At 41.6% G+C, this 12,938-nt stretch overlaps 1 protein-coding gene across 6 annotated transcripts in view; it reads right to left on the minus strand.

Annotated features, from left to right (window-relative positions):
- LOC124122199 (neurobeachin-like) overlaps positions 1-12,938 on the minus strand; it is a 244,798-nt gene that overhangs the window by 202,686 nt on the left and 29,174 nt on the right. For all 6 annotated transcript variants that reach the window (XM_048387655.1, XM_048387658.1, XM_048387659.1 and 3 more), the window contains exon 2: positions 5,750-5,854. In XM_048387655.1, coding sequence (XP_048243612.1) covers positions 5,750-5,854 — 105 coding nt within the window. The remainder of the gene's footprint in view (positions 1-5,749; positions 5,855-12,938) is intronic.

Genomic DNA, 12,938 nt, shown 5'->3' on the forward strand with positions numbered 1-12,938 from the left:
CTCCCTCGGGTTCAGTCTATTGGGTATTTGTACACCAGTAAGTAGATATTCAGACAAATAGTTTCCGGTGACTTCTGATTGTATCTGTTCGTGTGCTGCCCCAGATGTGTAACACGTCACATAAACTTACAACATCAACAATAAGCAGGATGTAGCATCCTTTGTATGCATTATTTATGTGATATGTGATGTGTGATATGTGATGTGTGATGTAGGATGTCTGTAAAGAAATACAGGTAAGTTGAAAAGGGTACATTGGGTAATTATTGGTTGGTTTGTTGTTTAACACCTCACTCAGCAATATTCCAAAATTCCAGCTATATGACGGCTGTATGTAAATAATAGAATCTGGACCAGACAATCCAGTGATTGATATCATGAGCATCGATCTACACAATTGGGATACGATGATGTAGCATCAGCCAAGTCAGCTAGCCTGACCACCCGATCCCGTTAGTCGCCTCTTACGACAAGCATAGTCACCTTTTATGGCAAGCATGGGTGGCTGAAGACCTATACTACCCCCGATCTTCACGGTTTATTCAAAATATTTTTCATGCACATTTGTACATAAAAAAACATTACTCAAAATGACTTGGGTAATGGGGATTTAGTCCATGTATTTAACGTAAATATCTAGCTTATCTGACACTGATGACCTATTTGCGTGCCAGTCATTTTAATAACAAGGTTCAAACTCTTCCAAACAGATTTCACAATCGTGATCTTACGTTACATGTAGTTATTGATCGGCCTGATGGTGACTTGGTACCGTCAACTAAAGGACATATCAGGTCCACAATAATCATTATCATCCACATGAAACAACATGAGTTTTTCTTCTTGTTTCATATCTGATTACACTCAAATATTCATTTATATTCACCAGGCTGTTGACAGATCTACCTTCACAGTGATTATTGAACTGTATTATTCTATTTTGCATCTGCAATTGTGTATTGTAATATCATTATAAACATCTGTAGGACATTTTGTAAGGATTTAAACTGTTGTGTAGTGAGTGAGTTTAACAGGGTCATTATCTGGGTCCTGACATGACCATTGGCACAAATCAGATCACCATTGAAGTAGATTCCCACACAAAGGATTGCGTACTTGCCTCAAGGATCTGGCAGCCATTGTGGCCATAAGATCTCCACTGTATTAAACTCCCACACAAAGGATTGCTTACTTGCCTCAACGATCTGGCAGCCATTGTGGCCATAAGATCTCCACTGTATTAAACCCCTACACCAAACATGTGGTACATGCCTCCACAATCTGGCAGCCATTTTGGCCATAAGATCTTCATTGTAAATCTCTGACACCAACCATGTGGTACTTGTCTTCCTATTCAATCAATGTTAATAAGCGCCAATTATTCCAAGCAAAATCAATCCATTGAGTGACCTGTGCTGGTTATCAATAACAAATCAATTGTCACGCTTTGACATTGGAGCAATGACATCCATCAAGTCCCATGATCACTTGGTGTTCACCGAGGCAGCGCCATGCTTCACGTACAGGATGTCACTCACGCATGAGATTTACAAACAAGAATGATAATGAGTGTCACAGAAAGAAATAGAGTTAATTTCAAAGCAGTTTCCATGCTCTGACAACACCTAATGACAATGCAAGAGGTCATTATAGATCACACCCAAATAGACAATGCTTCTACTACATTGTCAGCTAAATGAGTAAATGTGGCTTTTTGACATTCAGCAAAACAAGGCATTCATTATGGATCACATGTTTTATTGATCTTTTTTCAAAGTTGGTGGTGTGACCTCATAAAAGAATGGTCAGTACAAAAGTAGAGGGGAAAAGCTGAAATGAAGGAAACATGTTGAGTGAATAACACGTGAAACCATACTCTTCCTTCTACATTGGCCTACTTTGAAGTTGTGTTTTTTCTTTTTGTTTAATAATCTCAAATTTGCAAATTTTGTGGCAGTGTCCATCTGCAAACCAAGTAATTAAAAAATAACATCGGATCATGGGTTGGAATCAGTTTTCAAAGCAGGAACAGCACCAATTTAAAAAATGTTTGTACTGTTTCCAGTACCGAAAATACTTGATTATCCTCTTTCCCCTACCCAGAATATGATGAGGTGTGAGAATGCGTGTTTAATGTCACACTCATCAATATTGCAGGAATATTCCTGCAATATTCCTGCAATATGAGTCATTGAGTCTCTTACATCCAGAGAAGGTTGGTAGGGACCAACTCTAACCTGGAATCCATGTGGGTTCTTTTCAAAGTATGTTCATATTCACATCCATACTTATGACACATCCTGTTATGTTGCTGACATGTATCAATGGTTGGGCATTGATGGAATCTATTGATCTCTACACCTGTAATGGAGCCGGTGCCCAGAGGAACAATGACAGCTGTCTGTTGTGCATTTCTCGTTACAACCCATTATAACCCATTATCATTACTGACAGACCAGTTGGTTTAAACTCTGCTTTGAAAAGTATTTCTGTTCTTGTAGGAAAGACCAAAGTGATGAAAATCTGAGACATGTATTACTCTGGTGAAACCCATGAGCACGGTACTGTCCTGATAAGCCATGATAAGATTGAAACTTTTGACCAGCGGATTCTTGCTCAACTAAGGGATAGCAAGAAGCATTGAGTGAGTGAGTGAGTGAGTGAGTGAGAGTATGTTTCAAAGCTTTAGCAATATTCCAGCCACATCATGGCAAAGGAACGCCAGAGTGAGTGAGTGCGAGAGTGAGAGAGTGTGTAAATGAGTGAGTAAATGAGTAAATGAGTGAGTGAGTGATTGTGCAGTTTTACAATGCTTTTAGCAATATCCCAGCAATACCATGGCAGAAATGGCCAGGGAACATGGGCTCCACACATTGCACCCATGTTAAGAATTAAAACGCAGATCATCAGTGTGATGAGCAAAAGCTTTATCCTCTAGGCTACTCCAGATCAGCAGTGAAGAAGCTAACAAAATGCAAGGCAATTGCCCTACAATCAGTATACAGAAGTAACGAATGCAACAATTCTTGTAAACATTTTCTCAAGTGAATCAACCCGTGAAGATTCCGGGATAGAATAGGTCTTCAGCAACCCATGCTTGCCGTAAAAGGTGACTATGCTTGTCGTAAAAGGTGACTAACAGGATCGGGTGGTCAGGCTCGCTGACTTGGTTGATGCATGTCATCGATCCCAATTGCGTGGATCGATGCTCATGATGTCAATTACTGGATTGTCTGGTCCAGACTTGATTATTTACAGACCGCCGTCATATAGCTGGAATATTGCTTAGTGTGGCGTTAAACAACAAACCAACCAACCAACTCAAGTGAATCCTACCGTCACGTAAATTATGCATTGTATTCAGGTGTTACTTTTTTAAGAGGATGCTTTAATGTAACCTTCTTCATTTTAGGATTCTCTAAACCACTGATTTAAAGTAAGTTCCATTAATGGATTCTTTAAGTAGCTTAATTGCTAATCTACAGGCATATACCTTTTAACACAGAGATTTTTAAAGAAATTGACAAATTGTTGAAATCCGCTGACTCTGCATCTCCCATTCCTTCATCCTTCATGTATACAAGTACTGATGAGGGTACCCTCACACACACACACATGAAATGAAGCACATGATCAGTCATCAGACCAATTTTCCACTTTCAATACTGCAATTTTGCTCAAAGGACAAAGCTGGACTTTTACCAACATCAAAGGACAGCACAGACATAAACATGCTTTTTCAATCACAAGCTCAATGCAGACACAGGAAAAAACGGAACCACATTTTCACCATAAATTCAACATGGATTGTCCAGTGGGTATTTGTGGACCAAGCATCTGCACAAATTCAGGCAGTGGCCATGACAGGAGAGTGTGGACCCAAGCTCTGCTTGCATAGATGAATTTGTCTAAAATGCCCACACAATTGAAGATGGCTCTCCGTATGCCGATCTAGTTATTGGTTATCAATCCCATCATTCTCCTTCATCTTTATTTCCCTCACTTTATTTAATTACCTCTCGGGCACAACTTGCACATAAAAAGCCATGTTCCTAGTAATATGCCACAGAAGGTCTGCCTGGCTTATACCACGTCTGGTTAGAAGATGAATGGCACCAGCGTGACCTGTTAGGGTGCACAAATCCTTTTGCAGCAACCCTCAAAGTGAACATAATTTTCCAACAGACAAATTGCTCCCAAAGTAATTTTCCAAGGAGCCTAATTGCTCCCTAAGTTACTTTTAAAGGAGACGGAAGATTTGGTTGTGATTGGAGCCAAATGGAATCCATGGAGCCATGACACCATCTCAAAATCATGAAATAATCTCAATGTTAATCCCATGGACAGTTCATGTATTCTTCTGTATTTTCAGGAGGCAATTGATGTTAAAGGAGGTCCCATTTTCCTTACGACAGTATAATGCACCAAATACAAGAATCAACGGCAGATAAAATTGGATTTTTAGCAATAAAGAAAAGTTTCCTTTGAATTGAATTCTGAATTCAAGATTAGGTGCTTTTGACTTGAGATTTATCATTCATCCCACATAATCTTTCCAAGTACTTCCAGGTGAAGATTTTAGTTGGGTTTCAGAACAGAAATAGACATTAACCATTATGATATCATTATGAATTCTAAGCCAGGAGTTCACTGGCCATTCACAACGTGCATTTTGTGCAAGTAAAACTGCCGCAGCTATAGGTTGCCTCTACTTCCAGAATCAACAGATTCGAGTGATTTCTCCATTACATAACATACAGGGTTGAAAATGACAAAGAGGGCTGCATTCTGTTAAGTCCCTAGGGTAAACTCTGGCAAAGGGGGAAACATCCTGGTGAGCAGATGATGTGTCAATAACTTGAGCCTAGTGACATTCTGTTTGGACAAGTAAGCAGTTAATAATAATCCATAATAACACCCCAAAATCTACTGAAAGTGCCAAATTGCAAGTTCACTCAAAAGCTTTGGGCACAGACAAGTGAGTGAGTTAGGTTTAACACCGCTTTTAACAGTATTCCAGTTATATCGCGGCATGTCAGCTTAATGTGGGAGGAAAGCCAGAAGTGATGCAGGTCTCAGAAATTTACAATCTCATTAAAATCAGATCTTAGTTCTCGCTATCGCTAAACAAGGGTCTGAGGACATCCCATTACGGGTCACGTCAAAACAAACTTTCATCCAACCAATCAGAGCGTCTCTTACCAGATCATGAAAGTGACAGTCGGAATGTGTTTTCTAATCATGCTACCACGAAATATTTAACATGGGGTATTCCGGGTGTTTCGAAGCGTAGTCGCCAGTTTGAAACTAGTGTCGTAAAGCTCAAAAAAGCTGCTTTCTGATTGGCTAATGTTGATTTCTTCTCAGTCATTTCATTGGTTGGGTCACAATTCGCGAAGGTTGTTCTAACGTGACCAGTAATAGGATGTCCTCAGATCTTTGTTTAGCAGTAGCGAAAACTAAGATCTGATTTTAATGAGATTAAGAAATTTACCACTTCAGTGAAACCCACGAGCACGGGTATGGTGTTGACAAGCCTAGAAACATAATCGGGGTGAACTGGGATTTGAACCCACAATCATAGGTTTCTGGCGTGCCCAAGGGACACAACTCTGCACAGCGAATCATGGCGCCTTGGACGACTGGGCCACCTGTGCCCCCCTGGGCACAGACGATGGTATACAATGGAGGGTGCATACTTTGAGACTACCAGTATACTAGGATCCCTCTTCCTGCTCCCACGACTCACCTGCAGTGTGATGGGACATGTCTTCAGCAGCTGCAGCATGTGGAGGATGTTCTGCGCTTCCTGGATCACAAAGTTCACCTCAATGTCAAACTCTCCTCCCACCAACTGGAACAAGGAAAATACAATAACAATATGAGAACATTATTGTTTCTCTTAGATCACAGTGATTCAATGGTTGCAGTCAGTATACTCATGGTGGTTAGGAACAGGTCACTTATCATAGGGGACCAGTGAGATGGGGGGCACTACCAATAGGTATCACAACTATAGGGTCGGGGGGAGGGGGACCAGTGAGATGGGGAGCACTACCAATAGGTATCACAACTATAGGGTCGGGGGGAGGGGGACCGGTGAGATGGGGAGCACTACCAATAGGTATCACAACTATAGGGTCGGGGGGAGGGGGACCAGTGAGATGGGGAGCACTACCAATAGGTATCACAACTATAGGGTTGGGAGGAGGGGAGGCCATGAAAAACTGATAGTCATAAATGTGAACACGGAAGGTCACGAAAAAATGTTACATTAAAGGGAGGTGGGTGTGGGTGTGGGGTGTTGTCAGCAAAATTTGATACAGTCCAAAGACCAATCTCATCGGCTTCCACCACCCCCATACTTAACGGCGTGTCCGTTGCTGTTGCAAGAGTTCTAAGAGCCTCATACCACTCTTGCTCATAAGTTGTTTCATTAAGGTTACAAGGCCCGGAACGTTTTTCAAAAACTTGTTATTGTAGACCATGGAGGACATTCCCAAATCTGATGCATCAGTGACAAAATTTATGTCCAATGCAATTCCTTATTTTGACTAATAGCATATGTTCCCATGTTTTGTCAGGTGAACAACTGAGTTGCCTTTGCATGTGTTTGTGATGGATGCCACCAGTAGGGCAGGATACGCTCCCATTTTTCGCAAACACCTGGCATCATCACTATTTGATAGTAATTCATAAACACATGCTCATGACATAGTTGGAAATGTACAATGATGAATGGACGAGAGACTTCTTCTGATCATAGGAATGTTTGTTGTTGGTGTTATTTACATCATGATGTAAAACATCCATCCAAAGACTATCGACATGGTGAGGTGAAATGGGGTTTAACGTCGCGTCCAAGATTATTGCACTTATATAGCAACGTGCTTGCACGTGTGTGTGTGTGGCTGCTTGTACTAGTCCGGGCTGATGCATATTTATAGTGCTAGCACACTGAGATACCATGTCACAGTTTAACATGAATACCCCACTCAGACACAGTATATTGACTCCGAGCCGACAAGTCCTTGTTTTAGCCCCTTAATGCCGAGCGCCAGACAGGGTAACAACAAGTACCATCTTTTAATGTCTTTTGGTATGACGTGGCCGGGGATCGAACCCCGGGCTCTACCATCAGACAACGGAGGCGGTCCTATCAACATGGTACCTCCGATATGACCTCTTGTCATCTAAACACTGACGAGGCATCATTGGAATTGTCACTCAGCAATATTCTAGATATATGACAGCGGTCTGAAAATAATCTGGATGAGACAATCCAGTGAATGACATCATGAACATCGATCTGCGCAATTGAGATACAATGACATACATCAACCAAGTCAGCAAGTCTGACCACTCAATCCTGTTAGTCGCCTCTTGCGACAAGCATGGTTGCTGGGAACCAGATCAAACCGGATCTTCATGGGTCACTCTACAAATGTCATAAAGCATAGATGTCCTCCTCAGATGACAGCCATATTGCATTTCCTGTCAAAGCTATACATCATGATCAGGTTCGATCCCTCATGCATTTTTATTGCTAGTAAAACCTATTAAAGTTCAGTTTTAACAAGTCTGGGTAGTTGGTCACAGTGTACTTGAATAAAATGAAGGTGTATTTTCATCATTGGTGTCAATATATTATATTATGTTATATATTATATATATTATGTTTGAAGCTAAATGAGCCAGAGCCCTAAATCTCCACTGGATACAAGCAACACTTCCACGATCAATGTTCTCCACAATCATCAAGCACCATAGCTGCTTGGTTCATAAACCAACATCCTACAATACTGACTGCTCCTCAATCACTGCATCTGTAAAGAACAAGCGTGACATTATTCAGGCTCACATCAAGGACACACCATTTTTATCACTTTCTCCAGCCTGTAATCAAAATACCCCAACATCAAATATTATTCAATGCACAGACAAGGCTTCTGTTTGCTGCTGAAGGCCAAACACTGTAAACATGATCTTGGATCTGTCATTGTTCCCCTGTGTAGGTGGATAATATATCAAAATTATTTGCCAAGTGTGTTTCCATAACCATAATCCATATCCATCGGCCTTTATCAAGCATAATACATATTTTTATTTCTAATATGTTATATCTACAATATGGAAACTAACAAGGCTAATAATCTCTTTGTCATATGACATCATTCTTAAAATACATTATGAAGTATTTTTACTCAATAAAGCATCTTTAAAACAATGTATGACTACAATGTTTGAGTGAACTGATCCATTTATGACATATTGCTTCATTTATTACATGATTTTCGACCCGTGAATATTCCGGGGTAGAATAAGTCTTCAACAACCCATGCTTGCCGTAAAAGGTGACTATGGTTGTCGTAAAAGGCGACTTACGGGATCGGGTGGTCAGGCTCGCTGACTTGGTTGATGCATGTCATCGATCCCAGTTACGTGGATCAATACTCATGACATTAATCACTGGATTGTCTGGTCCAGACTCGATTATTTACAGACCGCCGTCATATAGCTGAAATATTGCTGAGTGCGGCGTTAAACAACAAACCAACCAACCAACATGATTTTCAGCCATCCACACATCAGAAAACCCAAATCATTGTTTGTTTGTTGTTAAACGCCGCACTCAGCAATCTTCCAGCTACATGACGGTGGTCTGTAAATAATCCAGTCTGGACCAGACATGCATCAACTAAGTCTGCGAGTGACCACATGATCCCCTTATTTGCCTTAGTTGCCTCGACAAGCATATTCGCCTCTTACATTAAGCATGGGTTGCTGAAGACCTATTCTAACCCAGAGGTTTAAGGGGGACTGCCTCAGAGGTCTAGTGGTAAAGTTTCTGCTCGAAGAGTTGAAGGGTTGGGGTTTGATCATAGATGTTAAAAGATGGTACTTGTTGTTACCTTGTCTGGCACTCGGCATTAAGGGGCTAAAACAAGGACTGATCAGCTCAGAGTCTGAGTGGGGTATTCATGTTGAACTCCCGCATGGTATCAAAGTGGGCTAGTACTATAAATCGGCATCAGTCCGGACTAGTACAAGCAAGCAGCCACCCACCCGCCCGCCCGCCCGCCCGCATGCATGCGCACAGGTTGCTATATAAGTGCAATAATCTGGGACGTGACGTTAAACCTTAATTCACCTCACCTCACCATCTTTTTGAGGATATTACATGGCAGAAAAGGCGACTATGCTTGTCGTAAAAGGCGACTAACAGGATCGGGTGGTCAGTCTTTCTGACTTGGTTGATGCACGTCATCGTATCCCAATTGCATGGATCGATGTTCATGATGTCAATCACTGGATTGTCTGGTCCAGACTCGATTATTTACAGACCGTCCATCATATAGCTGGAATATTGCTGAGTTCGGCGTTAAACAACAAACCAACAACATGGCAGAATTTTTATTGTGTCACTTGATGAAGTTTCAGCAAACAAGTCAACTGGCACAGTTTACCATCTCTGTGCACAGAGGCACTGCACATATTAGCACAAATGTGATGACAGGTCCACAGGTATGTTCTCACTCTCCTTTCCTTGCTTCCTGTCTGCTCAAAGAGTGTCACAGCCAGAAACAGTGTGTGTGCCATTGGACATCATATTGTGAAAAGGCTACGCTTAGAGGAGGAGAAAGGTGAAATGAAATGGGGTTTAATGTCGTGTTCAAGATTATTGTACTTACACAGCGACATGCATGCACATGTGTTTGTATTTGTGTGCATGTAGCTGCTTGTACTAGTCCGGACATTTTCTGGTTTAATAGTAACCCACCGATACCCAATGGTACCCAACACAGTATACTGACACCAAGCCAACCAGTCCTTGTTTTGTCCCCATGCCAATGCCAGGCAGGGTAACAACAAGTACAATCTTTTAAGAAGTTTTGGTATGACATGGCCGGGGATCAAACCCATGACCTTGAACTCTCGTAATCATAAAAACTGACTTACTATAGACCTCATGATTGCCTATATTGAGCTACTCAAAACAATGAACCGCATTAAAAAAACTGCTTCCATTTGCACACTTACTTTGACATGTTTGATAAAACTTTTTTTTGTAGCAAATGTGTGTGTGAAACAGGTAGTCCTTAATTAATGACAAAATATAGCATAGATCTTGCAACAAGAGGTCATTTACTAAGTATTAAACAGTGTTTGAGACAATCATCCCGACATAGTTCACTACACTTCCATACTGTGTACCTGAACAATTGTAGTCTGTCTCACAGTCCCTGGGCCATATTATTTTCCCTTCTGCCCAACCCTTACTGTAATGCTGGAGCTCAAAAAGAAGCAAGTCTAGATTTTCCACAGGTTCAATCACTTATTTCACTGGGGTTTCTTTTCAATGTAAAAGTAGCGGCTTGTTTTGTATAAAAAAAATATATTTTCACAAATTAAACGTTAATCTTCCAAGTATGCTGAAATTGTTGACTGCATAATTATTTCAATGTCTTGACAAAGATATCTCATAGTGTGAATTAGAACAGAAAGCTATTTCAATGTCATCTATCACTTCTGAGGCATTATTTTTCAAGCCTTTCAAGACTATTCCTGTGACTGTGAAACCAGGAAAGATCATCACTCAACTCCACTTTCAAAGGTCAACCATTCTGCAAATACCCCACTAATGATGTACAATCTAATCTCCCTGTGTCAAGATGATAAATAATATCTTTACTTCTTCAAACTTGACCAAATCCTTTAGTGGATATATTTTATCTTGTGTCATTTCTCTTGCACAGCGCTACCAAATACAGAAATACCATCGGTCTCACCATCTGTCACCATAACAGAGAGCCTAAGGCGGATAAATGCCACCGCTGTCTACCCATAATTCCATTCCACTTATACGTTTATGTTCATTTCCTGTCAGCCGTTTCTCCCAGCATTTCTCACCATCTACGACCGTTTGGATCAAAGTACCCAAGAGACTCACACGGAAATCACCATCGTGTTACAAAATCACAGGCATTACAACGCCTTGGAAAAAGCAGGGTTTCAAATTTACTGATTTAAAAACGGGATTTGTTATCAATCTAATGAGAGCTTTAGCCTCCTGTTTCCAGGAGGCCTGATCGCATATCACTGTCCGCATTTGCCAGACTAAACCTCAATGATCTGCAGGAATCTATGACAAGATCAATTCCAAGATCGATACCTGGCAAAATATCACCTATGTCAGCAATATGTCCGTAGCCCTGCTGCCAGCAACGTCTTGTCAATACCAATTGTTGGTGCAACCTTTGGGTAAGCTGCAATCAAGGAGGGGCTGATTTTATCGGCTTCTTGATGAGAAAAGTGAGGTCTACTTTAACTGTGATTAGATTACTGTTACTTTTCACACACAGCGCATCGCTGCTACATTCCCTCACCATACGACACATGGAATCAATCTGGCTGACTACTGAGTGAATCAGTGGAGATATAAGAGCAGCTTCCTGTAAAGTCAATTACTTCAGGGCCATTTCACAAACAGTTGTCATCTCCTTTGCCAATTTTCGGAGAATTTGTCCTATTATTCTATGATCAAAAGTCATGAAATTACAGCAGGACCAGGCTAGTCATACCTCACCTGATGCAACCACATAAGTATAAAGGGCTGCTGTATCAACACAAGCACAAAGGCCTGAAGTATAACACAAGGCCTGATTTATCAACACAAGCACAAAGGCCTGATGTATCGACACAAGGCCTGATGTATCAACACAGGAACCAAAGCCTGATGTATCAACACAAGGCCTGATGTATCGACACAGGAACCAAAGCCTGATGTATCGACACAAGGCCTGATGTATCAACACAGGAACCAAAGCCTTACGTATCAACACAAGGCCTACATGATGTATCGACACAAGCACAAAGGCCTGATGTATTGACACAAGGCCTGATGTATCAACACAAACCCTGATATATCAACACAAGCACAAAGGCCTGATGTATCGACACAAGGCCTGATGTATCGACACAGGAACCAAAGCCTGATGTATCAACACAAGGCCTGCTGTATCGACACAGGAACCAAAGCCTGATGTATCAACACAAGCACAAAGGCCTGATGTATCGACACAAGGACTGATGTATCAACACAGGAACCAAAGCCTGACGTATCAACACAGGAACCAAAGCCTGATGTATCGACACAAGCACAAAGGCCTGATGTATCGACAGAAGGACTGATGTATCAACACAGGAACCAAAGCCTGACGTATCAACACAGGAACCAAAGCCTGATGTATCGACACAAGCACAAAGGCCTGATGTATCGACACAAGGACTGATGTATCAACACAGGAACCAAAGCCTGATGTATCAACACAAGGCCTGATGTATCGACACAGGAACCAAAGCCTGATGTATCAACACAAGGCCTGATGTATCGACACAGGAACCAAAGCCTGACGTATCAACACAAGGCCTGATGTATCAACACAGGAACCAAAGCCTGACGTATCAACACAGGAACCAAAGCCTGATGTATCGACACAAGCACAAAGGCCTGATGTATCGACACAAGGACTGATGTATCGACACAGGAACCAAAGCCTGATGTATCAACACAAGGCCTGATGTATCGACACAGGAACCAAAGCCTGATGTATCAACACAAGGCCTGATGTATCGACACAGGAACCAAAGCCTGACGTATCAACACAAGGCCTGCATGATGTATCGACACAAGCACAAAGGCCTGATATATCAACACAAGCACAAATACTGTATCACAACGACCTGTAAACATAACAAAATCTAGTCTAGCTCAGACAAACCAGTGACTGGCAACATGAGCAACCAGTCACACCATTAGGGTATCACAGACAATAAGCTAATCAGTCGCTGTGACAGACCACCCAATCCTCATTTTAGCTGGCTCTTACCACAAGCATGGGGCACTGGGAACCCAGGATCATAACGATGTCACATGT

Source organism: Haliotis rufescens, unplaced genomic scaffold, assembly GCF_023055435.1.
Source record: "Haliotis rufescens isolate VD_foot unplaced genomic scaffold, xgHalRufe1.0.p SCAF_7, whole genome shotgun sequence".
Lineage (NCBI taxonomy): Eukaryota > Metazoa > Mollusca > Gastropoda > Lepetellida > Haliotidae > Haliotis > Haliotis rufescens.